Here is a 15,092-nt window from a genome sequence, read left to right on the forward strand (position 1 = left end):
TACTGGATATTCAAATAAGCTGCCAGCGCTACAACAATAAAAATCGTACTAAAAAAAATAATCAAATCAAAATACAAATCTAATCCGAATTCATGACAAAACATTCCAGATTGACTGCTTTAAAAAAATTATTTACCGCTCTTGTAAATTGCCCCGTCAATCACGGACCGGTCGTTTGTGTTGGTATATTGGATGTACTATAATGTTCAATAAAAAAATACACATCTGCATAAATTTCTTTTTTAATTTGAGGCATTAAAACTCTTTTATTTTGCCAAGTTTTATGTTTTAGGTTATAAAGTTTTACTATACGGGGAATTATAATAAAAGGGCGACATGTTTTTCCTTTTTTAGTTTTTCCTTTTTAACTTTCGTTGACGGGATTTTGGCCTTCAGAACTTTTTAATGTTTCCCACCGTTAATATTTCAGCCAATAATTACACAGTTCGACAAAGTTTTGTTTCAAAGAAGGCAGTTATTTTCAAAGTAATATTTTTTACGTAGAACCCGAATATGGAGTCGAAATTGACCTTTTAGTTCAAGATATATTTTTGGTTATGTATTAAATGCACAGTCTTTTCCCTTGTGTCAATTAGTTCCCCTTTTCTTCTTTAAAATCAGCTTATAAGACTTCTGTTACCATTTTTTTTATTTATATTATAGTATACGTATATAAAAATTTAGTACCATAGTACCCTTAAGAAAGAAAGTGGAGCACTCCTAGTAGAATTTACTAGAAAATACAATAATTATATATAACTGAGAGAAAATTGGAGTAGGAACAGCGGTTGCCAACAGGCTAAAAGGGCCAAATCTTAAATTTAAATTAAACCTTACAAGTTTATCTGAAAATTCAAAAAAAAAAAATGTACTAATTGAAACGGGCTCGGACATGATATGGTTTGTCTCTGTTGTTTCTTTGTATTTCTTTCATTTTTTTATTACTGCACGTCAATTTCAGTCTCCCTTAATTTTATTAAATTTATATTATATCCAAACCCCACATAGTTGTAGTATTATAATCCACAATTAATCTGTAGTTGAGTTTGTCGCCTATTTTTCTTTAAATAATTTAATTTGAGTATTAGCGAGGTAACTCACTTTAACTCCTAAAGCGTCTTACCTTTAAATTACTTACCTCCTTACCCACTTTGCTCTTTCTAGGGGTAAGGTGGTGGTTAAACCTACTAATGATTTTAAGTGATTTACTCGCTGTTTGCAAGGTTGTATGGTTTAGCTTACCTGTGTTTTGGTAAAATTGGTTTCTTGGGATAAGAAGGCTTAGAGACAAAAAGTTAGCTTGCTTGAAGTTTAAAAAGTAAAAATTAAATTATTTCAAGATAAATAAGCAATAAACTCGGTTATAGTTTTAATGTGGAATGACATACAGGGTCCTGCAACAGTGCGTCGGTCTTCCATAAAGCCTAAAAAAATAAGGTTAAAAATTTCTAACCTCTTCGCATCAAAACGCAACCTCTTTCAAAAAAAATTTTGGGACCTGATAGCGCATATCTGGAAAATATTTTGAAGTATACAGGGTGCTTCAAAAAAGTAGGGCGATATAAGCAGCATTTTTTTAAAATGGAATGCCATTCTTTTTATTTTATTTTTAAGACCGCCTCAGACTACCTAGTATATATGCGCTAAATATGGCTGCTTTGTCATGCGCAGTTTGACTGCAATGATTTTTTTTATAAAAAAAATCTAAAAATCATTACATTATTTAATTTCATCTTGATACTAGAAATGTTAATTCAATGTCAATATTGGACTTAATTGGGATTCTAGAAGAATGCAGAATTACTTTGACTTAAATTGTTTCCTTCTGTCATATACAGGGTGTTCGTAGTTAGCAATCATATTTTACGAATTTCAAAGCTCCATTTCTCGCTTTTTTTAATTGGAACACCCTGTATATTTTTTTGTCCATTTAATAAAGATTTAATACATGAACATTTTTTATTGAATATAATTTCAAATATTTCTAAAGCTTAACATAATGGGACAATCTGAACCCTGAATTTAAACTACACATGTAATTTCTTATAGAATCACCTCAAGCTTTCCCACATTAAGGACGACCCTTTTATCTTGTTTTTTAATTATACCAATATTTGCCTTCGTGAGTTTGTCCTAGAAGAAACATAATTTTTCATGACCTATAGGAGGTTAATTAACGAATATCAGATATGAAGTTAAATTTTCTTTTTTCTAGTATTTATCCTATTATTATATCGGAACATTTTGAGGAACATTTTTTTTTCATAATTTCCTAAGTAGTGATAAGATATCAAAGTTTATTCACTAATGTGTTATTTTATTTACTTAGAGTTGTTTGTTGAATTATTTTGAACCATTTGCAATGGTAGGGGAAAGCGGAGTAAAACACGGTAGGGTTTTTTTCATGAAATTTATTTATAAAAAGTCAAACGTTGATGAAATGAAAAAGGCTCTTAGTCTCAAAACTCCTAAATGATTTGACTAGCTTTTTTCTATAATAAAAAAAATAAATAAATATGTATATATTAAATATCTAAACCGATTTGAGATTTGCAATTTTAAGTAGTGCAAACTTACAAATGAAAGTTTTTTGATAAGAAATTATTGAATTATTATTATGAAATATTATTAATTATTGTATATTATAACAAATAGATTAAAAAATTTATTCAAATCCTTTGGAAGTTTTAATAGCCTTTCTCATTTCTTTAATATTTGACTTTGAAATAAATTTTACAAAAAAATCTTAGTTTGTAGACATCTTTGTAGTCATTATATTGATTAAATAACAGCGGGCGCGGACTATAAATAGGTTACTGACAAACGACATATTTTAATAATAATCTACCTTATTTTGAATAAAATATAAAAATAAGGAAGAATTATTCCTTTCTTTAATAGAAATGTTTTAAGAAAAATATAATTCTTATATATTAAACAAATAAGAAAATAGGTTTTCTTTTATTATTGAAAAAAAAATTGTTACAAAAATGTGGATGTTAATGTAGCGTCTTTACCGGCTTTTTAAAAAAAAAGACCTTTACTTACTTTCCCTATCAATATCCAGGTTCGGGGGTAGAGTCCGTACCTTTGATCCCAAGAGAATTTATCCAAAAAGAAAATTTGAAATCACTCAGCAAAAATAAATTTTATTTCGCGACCCTTTTTTAAGAGGTTCATTGGCCGATATCGGATAGAGTATGAAAGTTTCGTTTTTTAGAAAAAGCATGTAGCAAAAAACGAAATTATTCCTCTTGACATTCAGACTTTTATATTTTTTTTATTAAAAATATGCATTTTTGTTAGAATTTTTAATAGTCATGCCCAAAATAATTTTTTCTAACGTATTATAAGTATATCGTGTGTCGATCGTCATTCATTCGCTTTTTAAGTGAAAGTGAAATTCAAAATTAAGAAGCAAGTGAATAATGAATCTTTACCCTTAATAGACTTGGATTAGTAATCTAAAATAGCGCGCTATATAATTTATTTTGGCATTTTATGAAACAAAAAATTCTTGCCTTCGTCTTTAACGAATTTTTGCGAAAATCAAACATCTTAATTAGCTCTTAATTAGGAAGAAAAATTGATTTATGACCAATCAGTTTAGTATTTTTTTAAATAAAAGTTTTTCTCCTAAATTTTATGAAAAAAAATTAATTAGGGTGTGTCAAGCGGTCTTTTAAAACATTTAGGAGTAAGTAAGTTTTAAAAGCTTTACTTAAAAAACAAATGAATTAATAATTTTGTTTTTACCTGGTGTAAATAAATTTCATTGGTAAATCTGTATTAATAAAAGGCGCATATATTGAGAAATATTTACGCGTTTTCCCAATTTTATTTGAATAAAAATCAATTGATTGGCTGGAAAAAATCAATAATTATTGTTTTGGGAGAGTTGAGAATGATTTCGCCTGCATTATATCCCTATAAAACTGTATGTATGATATTCATAATTGTAAATTATTTGTTTGTAAAATAAAAGACGTTTATTAATGTTATTATTACTATTAATTAATCAATTAACTAGGCTTATTCAGTTGTTTTATTTGTGTCAAAATATTTAAACAGGGTGACCTTTTAAAGCAGAAGAAGAGATTTTTATTAAATTAGAGGTCCTTGCTGCACGGACTTTCAAACCTATAGCGAATTTATACCTTAAAAATAAATTTAACTAAATGATTTTTGTTAAAATCTATATTTGTTAAACCAAAACTAAACTAGATTTATACAATAATATAGTGTCGCAGAAAGCTTTTCAATCATAAGCTCTCTTTAATATCATAAAAGCCAAGTGTAACCCTATCTGTACGATCTTTAATTTACAGCTTAATCCGAGACACGTCTTGGGTTACTGCCGCTATAATTTGCTAATTATTTTTAATTAACTCTGACAGGTTATAATTACCTTATTATTTTTGTATCTTTATTGTTTCGACTCCGCATAATTTTCGAAAGGGGCGTCAATTAAGCTCGAAATATTAGGACTCTGAGTAAGCGGTTATTATTATTTCATTATAACTGGATAAAGACGCCATTGAGAAAGCTTTATAAGAGAAAGGGGTAACTGTATAAAAAAGTAATTAATTTTAGGTTTAACGTTGTTAACATAATTAATATTTATTCTTACCGTTATTCACTTTTTATTAAGGTTGTAATTTACATTTTTTAGACCCAGAAACAAGCAGGATGTCACTCCCTTTAGGCAGTGCTTCCCCTCCCGTCCTATGGGGATCGCGACGAAAAACAGGTAAGCAAATAATATAAAATACATGGGTATTTTCTGCCCTCGTTGTTGTTCTAAATAAAGTTTTTCGGCGTTATTCTGAAATAAAGAAAATAAATAAAATGAAAATGTGAAAAGTTTAATGTGACACAAAATTTATGTCCAACTGACCCGCTCAAGTTCAAAAAGTTTATGCTTAAATATAAGTAATTAATACAGGTTAAAATAAATCAATTTTGTTCACTATTTTGTGATAAGAAAAAGAAATTTATCAATATTTGAAATAATTAACTTATACTGTATTTCAAATAGATAGAGTAATAAAATGTAAATTTCCGAGTTTTGTGGTCATCGAAAAAGTTATTGTTTTGAATGTCCATAATCATGGAAATGGCATTAAAACACGACCACCCTGTTTTTGCTGTAGATGAAGTTGTAGAGTGACTGGATTAGGAAAATATACTACTTATAGACTATTGCGGGAAAAAAAGGCAGGTCAAGTAGAACCTCTATAACATAGTACAGGAGGACCAGCCAGAGTCCTTGATGAAGACACTAAACGTGCAGTTAGAAAAAAAGTTCATTCTCTTTATTTCATTATTATTTATATTTTAATAACCTTCAATAAACTTAAAATACTTATATTATGCTTAATTTATAGTAAGGTTCCCTACCCCTTTCGTCTTACCATTTTTAGTATATATCCGATGGATAACAATAGGATGGATAACTGCATTCCGTAAAAAAAAATTAATTGCGCAATGCAAAGTATGGAAGTAGCGTACATTCCTCAAGTTTCACTCTGTGTCCCTTACGCATTGTTTATAACGTTTCATTACGCTCTACCTATTTAAAATAGATTATAACATTAAGATTTAAGTTTCCATATCTCTGGTATCATTATGACGCCTGCGGTTTAACGGCATAATTTTCAAGTCATATTTAGGTCACAGACCTCTCATAATATAGGATAACGTAGTTATCCTAGATCTTAGTTCTGATGATCTGGATCTTTTGTAGTATGAACATGTTAGATTTTATTGTAACTTTTTTATTCTCTGTTATTGTATACTGTATCATTTTATAAAAAAATTATCCCTTTAGATTACCAAATTTGATAAGCTATCCATAACTTTATCTACCGTCGCTGAAAAAAATGGCAAAATGCGACAACAGCGCTTCTTTTTTTATATTATAAGCGTATCACGCAAGTAGAGAGCAGACTATTGAAATAAACTCGTCATGACTCGTGGCTTATCGAGCTAGCAGGGTTGCCACATGAGACAGGAAGTATTCATGGAATTAAAAAAAAAAATTATTACTCAAAATACTTCGTAATTTAAATTTGTGTATTTTAATATTTAAATTAAATCATGTATCTTATAAGTCAATTCAGCCTATAGACCACCATAGTGGATAAATCATCTTTCACTACTACCCTCTAATTTTCATTTCTATCAATACGATGTAAAAATAGTGATTGTGCTGAAATTTAAAAATGATTTTTTATTACACGCACTTAAAATATTTGTTAATTTGGGAATTTTACTATTTGATTCAGTATTACTGTGGTTGGAACAAGCAGAACATGAGACTCGTTTGAATAAACTCACTAGAAACACTATTAATTAGATAAATGTAGGAGCTATTCTCAGTGTTTGATAAAGAATAGATTTTGCATAAATTGTATCAAAAAAATCAAATTGTTAACCCTGCTAGCAGGCCATATTATGCAAAACAACAAGAAAACTGCAAAAGCTTTGTTAGATCAATTAAAGCTAACTTGTTTAGTCAAAAAATGGATGCACCAATATTACTTACAAGTAAAAAAAATTTCATCCATTTCTAAAGGCAAAGATATAAATACTTATGCTCTTAGTCACGCCTATTATGAAGCATTAATGATTCCTTCAGCTCCAAATGGCCTAATCCCTTTATTAGCTTGATTAAAGACATTTACACGGCCAAATTAGAACAGTTTTAGAAAATGTGTTATACCTCGTCGGCTTCCTATATTTGGCAAAGAATTAATAAATTCCAACCAGAAGTCAAAAATAAATCTATCCATACAATTTCAAGAGTTTCACGATCATAATAAAGTCCATAAAGTTCCTGTTCAAAATCCAGTATCATACCTAACAGCACACATCCTCCAATGGATGTCCTACATTGGTTCAAACTAGGTCGAAATGTCCAAGGATTAGTTATGGATATTTTTTGGATATAAATTTTTTTTACAAGCCAATGGATTTTAAATTATCTTTATTCAATGGAATTTTATTGACCGTTGAAAAATATGGTTATAGTTTTCCTAGGTCGAATATGAGACACCATTGGGCTCATATTTTCATAGGTAGATCAGACACTCATGATTGGTCGAAAGATGTCTCCTGATTTTAGAAAATACTAAGGAACTGATGAAAAGCCATTGAACTCGTATTTTTATAGATCTGTTAAACATTTTTCTTTTCTTAAAAAATGTATCGGGCATATTATGGATTTAGGTAAATTTTAAGCTTGTGGATTGAAAAAAAGTGAAAGGCTATTGGACGAACATAAAGAAAACTTTACAGGACTCCTATTTTTCTAGATTCATTAGACGTTCATCTCTTTTAATAAACAGTTAAACTGTTAATTTTAATGAATATATTGGACGAAATAATTAAGTCAAGGCCTAAGGCTTCAGTAAAATAAAAAGTCATTAGTAAAACAATAATAAAAGCTATTGGACATTGGATAATTGCAATATGTTTAAAATGAGAACCATGGTTTTACCATTTCATGTACCTCTTTCGCTACTGTATGGACGTCCATTAGACTTTTTGCTATAGTTGAACCTCTAATTGTCTCGTATCTAAATTGTCTCGTAGTTATTTGGATATCTTGAATATGAATAAGGAAAATTGTATTTATTGGTCCTATGGCCGATAAAGTTTGTGACATTTGTATGATCCTATAGATTTTTTTCTTTGTTCAGAAATCAAATGGATATCCACTTGACCTTTATATTTGAAAAAAGAGGAATCTTTATATGTCCATTGGATGGATTTGTGCTGTCTGGGATCATTAGTTTATCATCAGTTATTCACCTAATGCATCATAGCTGCAACATCCAGAAACATCACATAGCCTTTTTATAAATAGCACTTATTTCTGTAAAGAGAATCTTTCAAATCCTGAACTAGTACGCTTTGTATAACCTCTTACTCTTTGTATATTAATATTCATGTTGAAATTGAAAAAAACACCCTACTGAAATAAGTTATTTATAACTTTATGATATGATCACTGCCCTATTAAAAAGGCCATATTGAGAAAAATATCAAAATATGACGGCAACGATACAGGAAGTAGAAGCACCGCTGGAATTAAAAAGAAAATCTATTACTCATTTAAAATATGCTCCTTAATTCAAATGTGTATTCTACTCTTTTAATCAAGTCCTGTTTTAATTCAATTTAAAAACAACGGTTGCTCCAAGTTGCGCATGCGCCTACTGCGTAAGTCTCTATTGAGAAGGTTTGGAGTTTGACCAATCCGTTAAAACTCGGGGCTGATCGGCCAAGCAGTGTTGCCACATGCGGTAGAAAGTAGTGGCTTTACTAAAATTTAAAAAATATTTTTTTTTTACACTCACTGGAAATATTTTTTAATTTGGAAATTTTACCAACTGAATTAGTTTTGTCTTAAAAAAAATTATACTAAATGATACTGAAATTTATTACAAAATGTTCTTGCTGTTTTTGCATTAAAATAAAAACTAAAACAAATAAATTTTAATATTTGAGAATTAAAGGCATATTTTAAATTTCCTGAAAATAAGCAAATACTAAAATCGTTTCCTCGCATAATAATAATTATCCGCCTAATAATATCTTGATGAACTAATGCTAAAAAATAAACATGCCTATTTATCTTTTTCAAATACTCCTTCGTAACTTGAACCTAATTAAACCAAAAACTTTAACTAAAAGGGTAAACGTAAATCCGTCCCTTACAGAAAACACAAAACACAGACGTTCGACGTGAAATCACGATAACAAGGGGCCGTGAAGCTTTTGGAGGTTTTAGAGGAAGGCCAAAACCAGAGACAGTCGATGTTTAACTTTAGAACTTACTTTCAAGGAGTTTTGCCTGCAACAATCGGAGATACATTTAATGGATCTGAAAATAGAGAACCTTGGAGATTCTTTCTTAAAGTTTTTAAGGGCTATTAACAGCAGATTCTGCGTTTTGTGTCAGGGATTTATTGTGTTTGATTTTAAGAAAAGACATTGAGAAATATATACAATTTCAATATTAATGTATTAGAAATTCTTGACCTATTTAGAAAATAAAATCTCTAATATTAGTCTAGTTATTAGCTAAACTAGAATTAAAAAGAAGCTTTCTTTCTTATGCCGATAATTTTTCTATTATATGTTCAAACAGCCGCTGGCTACAACTTTCCAAACTCATACCGCATACATTGTGCATTCATCAGACAGATCGAGCATGTAAAATGTAATGATAGTGGAAACAAGCCAGTGACGTAGTTAAGTTCCTACTTGGCAACTGTTGTAATTAAAATTTACTAACTTCTTACATGTGTAACAACTTCTACCTGCTCGTCTGTCAGTAAACTTTTTTATTGTAATCTTCTTTAGTTTGGTTTTCATTTTTCGTTTAGTTTGGTCTCTTTAGTTTATATTTGTCAAAAAATTGGTAAAAATCAGTTTTTAAGCATTTTTGACTGGTTCTTTACATACAAAAAACTTCACTTTTTACGAAACATGACATCGAGATTATTGGATATATACTGGATTAATATAGGAACTACTTCTGTTAAAGTTCTGAGGAGACTAGACTTTCGATCTCGAAATTCTAGTCTCCGATCTCATCTAGACTTTAGATCTCATGCAGATTTTATTGGTAAATTTAATATTTTATATTCCATACCAAATGACACAGTGACCAATTTTTTTAGAATTATTAATTTTATGCCCTTAACCCTGTACAAGAGTAAAAGGATCACATCACATTAAATTGAAAATATTGTTCTTCCTTTTCTTGTTCTTCTTCTTCTTCTTCTTGATGCCATGATTATATTTAATTAAATTTACTTTCAAAGTTTATTCACAATTTATCCTAAAAGTAGGAAAAGTTAATTTTTTTCATTATTTTATAGCCATCTCAGTCTGGGATATTATAAAGGATCTAGAATGCATCGCGCAGCAATTTTTAAATTTAATAACTACACTTAATTATTAATTTTATTTAAAACTGGTAAGAACAAGTCTCTTTTGATTATTCGTAATCACATATATTAATACTTATTTGTTAATATGATCGGCTTTATAAGATTGTGGTAAAATTTCTAGTCTTTTGACACCATCTATCTTGTAATTTAAGATAGTTGGAATAAGTCTCTCAAAACGCATATTTTATTTAGTTCTTCTTAGAGAACAGAGCTAGGGAAGATTTAGCCTAATAGCTCTAGTATCCAAACTGATTCTTGTTTAAGTTTTTACTTCTTCATTATTGCTATTTTACAGATTTGTCTTTATGTAACTGCTTAAGTTTGTGGCCAGAATATTCTCTAATAACGAAAATATTCTTTCCCCACACCACTTATCTCCATTATCTAAAAATCCATGACTCAATATTCAATAATTTTTCGAAGGAAGCAGAAGCACTAAATTCTCACTAATTTCTTCAGTAATACATATGCAGTTTGAGATCTAGCGACAGTACTTAATTCATATCAAATAATTTATTACTGAGAAATCACTTTGAAAAAATGATAATTTGTTACAATAAACTATAATATATACTACATACCATAAGGCCCTCAAAATACACAGACCTGCAGGTGAAAGACAATAGATAGAAGAAAAATACTTTGGTGATGTAAAATTAATCTATTAACTCATCTATTTACCTTCAGCTAAATATCTACGTTCGAGTAAGAACTAAACTGCAAAATATAAATGACACCCATTCTATGCTGTAAGATATTCTATTAGCAGTGACGGATTTCTACCCATTATTTTTTCTAGAAAAGTGAGCAGAGCGGAGTAAAACAAAACGAACTAGGTCGTCATTAATCTGCTGCCCGAACTGATCTTATATTGCCGGGAATGCCTTGGGGAATAGAGCCGAGCGACAATAATGATACCGATTACATTCTTATTTGTTTTTATACTTGGAATAGATGTCCTCCATTAAATAACCAGAAAATGCTTTTAGAGAAGATGGGAATAACGCAGCTGAATCTGACGAAGATTTATGTACTCTATATCCACTAGTTTTAAAAGTAACTTTGTTTACCCGATCTAATGCAGTAACAATAAACGAGAGTTAAGGTAGCAGTAAAGGTTTGTTTATTTGGGTATATCAGACAGTTGTCAAAATTATGGTTATATTTTAAAGTAACGTCCTTCCATTTAAAAATTCTAAACATATTTAAAATCAGCTTTTAAAAATTGTACGTGTCATTATAATTTGTTCACCGGAATTCGTGTAAGCATGTCCCTAACAGTCAAAAGAGTATGCCGCATTTCCAAAAAACCTGACCGTGCTTTACCTGAAATTCCAAAAAAGTCACCCCAAAATAAACTTTTTGAAAGTCTTTCTGACGAGCACGTTGACGATTATTCGTGTCATTTTCCACCATTAAAGAGATCTGGGACTCGGCACTCGCCAGAATACCTGGAAGATTTGCCAGACGCAAGACGAACTAAAAGCGGAGTATCACTGTGGTTGGAACAAACAGCACAGGAATCATTTGAAGAAACTCGCTGGAAACATTATCAAATAGATAAACGTAAAAGCTACTCTCAGTGCTTAATAAAAAATAAATTTTGCTGTCAAAAAAATCAATCTGTTCATCCTGCAGCAGGTCAGATTATGCAAAACAACAAGGAAACTGTAAGCACCTTGTTAAATCAATTAAAACAAACATGCTTAGCCAAAAAAATGGATGTACAAGTATTGCCCGTAATCGAAAAGGTAAAAATAAATGAAAATGTACGTAATTCATCAACTGTTTCATCAGTTTCTCAAGAAAAAGAAATGAATAATTGCTCTTTTCATCAAACCTTTTATCAAGCATCAAGTGTTCCTTCAACTTCAAAAGGTTTAATCACTACTTCTTTATTAAAGACATTTACGCAGCCAGATCAAAACACTTTTAGAAAATGTGTTATGCCTTGTCAGCTTCCAATAATTAGCGAAGAAGTAATAAGCTCTAACCAGAAGTCTTGCAAAAATAAGTCGATCCATACAATTTCAGGAGTTTCACATCCACAATCTATAAAACCTGAAGTCCCTGTTCAAAATTCAGTACCATTAGCAGCCAGTTTTTCACTTAATACATCAGAAGTGCAATACCCAGAAACAACGTCCAATCTTTTCACCAACACCACTTGGTTCTTAAAAGAGAATCTTTCAAATCAATTCGGGCTTTCTGCATTAAACACCGTGGAACCAATATTTGAAGAAAACAATCTTTACGCCAAAATCTATGATTTTCCTACAATACCTCATAGATCTACCACTCGAGACGGTTTTGTTATGCGTCAAAAGAAGGATTTTAAAGCAAGGTTTATGCCTTATAATAAAAAAAACCACGGTCGGGGTTTATTTGGAAGTTTAAACAAAAAATAATTATTTACCATTGTCAGATATAAGTATTTATTAAAAAATATTTTTTAATGAGTAGTTATGTTTTTCTGTTTAACATTGTTGTGAGCTGAATAGATAATGCTAAAAAAAGAAGATGGCGGTCATAATATCTAAGAATAAAACATATCTAGAAATACCCAGGTAACCAGTAAAATTTACATTTTAAGAGAAAAGTTAGTAAATTAGTACCTCTTTCTATTATTTATTTATAAATATATTATTTATTTTAGGACTACCTTTAAGACATAAAGCATGTTCATTTAGTACTCCCTTCTTCCATTGTAGCTATATTTTGGAAGTAAGGAAATTTTTTTTTATATGGGGGAAGGAAAAATCTACATATTAAAATTGTTTTGACTTATGCAGGGTGTTCACAAAAGGTATGGCAGTAGAAATTTAGCTTTTTTTGAATGGAAGACTATATATAGTATTTGATTTTTATATTCTTCGTAAAATTCTAAGAAGCTTGATGCCATGCATGTCATCTTTACTCAAGTAGTTTCTAAATTAGAGGCAGTTGAAATTTGGGTTTTTTCAATTGTTGTATAATAATATATGTCATCAGATAGATCTTACTAAGTTAAGATAGGAATGTGAGAAGTGAGAATCATTTTATCCTACAACGAATAGTTTTAAATCTGTAGCATTTTAAAGTTGAAAAAAGTTGGTTTTTAACTGGCTCTAATTGAAAACCTCTTTGATTAAAGTGTACATGTCATACATCAAATTGCTTCAAAATACCACAATGGAGGAAGGGAGTCTAAAATAGGTACATAGCAAAGTATTTTCATTCTTAAGCCTAAGTCAGCTGCAATTGTCTCAACATTTTTGAATAATTCAAAATAAACGAAAACTGCACTTCAACTAAAGTTGCATCAGTTTTTGAAGGATAAATACACGTCTTCTAGATTACTTTCCTCATAAAATACCTTAAGCTTCAAAATATTGAATCACTACTTCTGCATTGAAGACACAAAATGAAAACACTTTTAAAAAATCGATATTACCTAGTCAGTTTTAAATTTTAGAGAGCACAAACTAAAGCTAAACTTCCTATTCAAAACACATTACCATTAGTAGTAAGTTCGTAATGCACCATAGTAGCAACATTCAGTTCTTAAAAGAAACATTTTCAGAACAATTTTGGCTTTCTCTTCTAAAGACCGTGGATCCAATATTGGAAAAAATTGTATGATAAAATGTTTAATTTTCCTATAATACTTCACAGATTTAGTCGCCGAGTACCTTTTTCTATGCGTCAAAAGAAGAATTTTAAAGCAATAAAAAAACCTTAGTCAGAATATTGCATTTACATCTTGTTGAGTTTCATTTAAATTATGCTAGAAAAAGAAAGGAGAAGAAAATCTCTTGTAATCTCTAGGTTAGTCTTATTCTATTTCAAAGCCTTGTCAATTTTTTTAATCATTCCTGTCTTTATTGCTTTCTCATTTCTCTTATTCATCATCAGATCTTCTTGTTTTTTGTTTTATCAACTTCCTTGTTTTGGGGCTCTTTCAAAATCTTTATTAGATAAAAATATTTTTTTTAGTGGTTCTTCTAATTTTTTTATTTTCTTTTAATTTTTTTGCAACAATTCTAATAGTCTCATTGAGATTTACTTTGCCTGGCTTCCAGATAAAATCATAAATCCTATGTCCCTTATGCATTTACTGGAACATGAGCTTAGGCTAATTCTAAGATTAATAAATCAAATAGCTCCAGTTACTGCAGTAAGTTCATTGAAAATTTAACATTTGATAAACTTTGAGTGGGCGATTTAATAGTTTTGGTTTTATCACCCAAAAATTTTAGTAAACTATTTCCTTCCGCAATGTCTAGACTACGAAATTGTCTTAATTTGTGTTTCCTCTTCGTTGTGAACTTATTCGTTTTCAATTATATAATTACAGATCATACAAGGTAATAATTTAGCAAGAGAAGAGCATGTACTTAATTAATATAATGGCTAGTATGCAAAAGTGATTTAATAAAGAAGGTTTGGAATAATTCCTCAAAAGTCAGTGGAACACTAATATTTTTTGTGGATAGCTAATATATATATATATATATATATTATCAACTGATACTTACCAGAAACTTTATTTTTAAATTCATACTCTACATTTTTAACTGCACATTATTTTGAAGAAATTATATGCCAATGCTAGGGCCATGCTATGAGAACGTGGTTCTCATCAATATTATAGAGACATCTTCTAGTTACACACTATTCTTTGGTAATATCAACCTTTTCTACAATAACTTATTTGAACTTCGTGATACCAGAAAAGAGCTGTATCATCAAAAAACTAACCCTAAACTACCAGGGAACAGTACATGAATTTTTTTAATTTTTTCATTCCTCTTTTGTTTAATAATTTTTTTTTATTAATAATTCAAATAATTTGTCTAATTTTTATGGCTTCTGGATAAAGGTACCACTATAGAATTTTATGAAATCCTTGTAATATGCTTAGTGGACTTTAAAAAATAAAAACATGAAACCATAAAATTATAATCATATAACTTATAAAACTTAGATAAAAGCCCCTAATAAGTAAAACTACTACAGCCTAGATCTGTAAGCCAAATTAACTATAAAAAACATTCTAAATTTTAGTGCAGAAAAATAATGTTATTCACATGTTCATCTTTATTCATTAGGCGGAACAAAGTGAGGAAGCATCATTTAAGCAAGAAT

At 29.7% G+C, this 15,092-nt stretch overlaps 1 protein-coding gene and 1 long non-coding RNA gene across 10 annotated transcripts in view; one reads left to right on the forward strand and one right to left on the reverse strand.

Moving 5' to 3' along the window:
- Positions 1-15,092, forward strand: part of LOC126737927 (dual 3',5'-cyclic-AMP and -GMP phosphodiesterase 11) — a 192,024-nt gene that overhangs the window by 22,378 nt on the left and 154,554 nt on the right. For all 8 annotated transcript variants that reach the window (XM_050443025.1, XM_050443029.1, XM_050443024.1 and 5 more), the window contains exon 2: positions 4,673-4,750. In XM_050443025.1, coding sequence (XP_050298982.1) covers positions 4,673-4,750 — 78 coding nt within the window. The remainder of the gene's footprint in view (positions 1-4,672; positions 4,751-15,092) is intronic.
- The window catches only part of LOC126737933 (uncharacterized), a 63,310-nt gene continuing 52,290 nt past the window's right edge, over positions 4,073-15,092 (reverse strand). The window contains exons 3-5 of one of the 2 annotated variants that reach the window (XR_007661170.1): positions 4,631-4,825; positions 4,409-4,567; positions 4,073-4,360 (exon numbers count right to left, since the gene is read on the reverse strand). This is a non-coding gene — a long non-coding RNA (uncharacterized LOC126737933). Of the gene's footprint in view, positions 4,568-4,630; positions 4,826-15,092 lie in introns of both variants that reach the window. The other variant, XR_007661169.1, reaches the window with a different exon arrangement.

This window comes from Anthonomus grandis, chromosome 6 (genome assembly GCF_022605725.1).
Source record: "Anthonomus grandis grandis chromosome 6, icAntGran1.3, whole genome shotgun sequence".
NCBI lineage: Eukaryota > Metazoa > Arthropoda > Insecta > Coleoptera > Curculionidae > Anthonomus > Anthonomus grandis.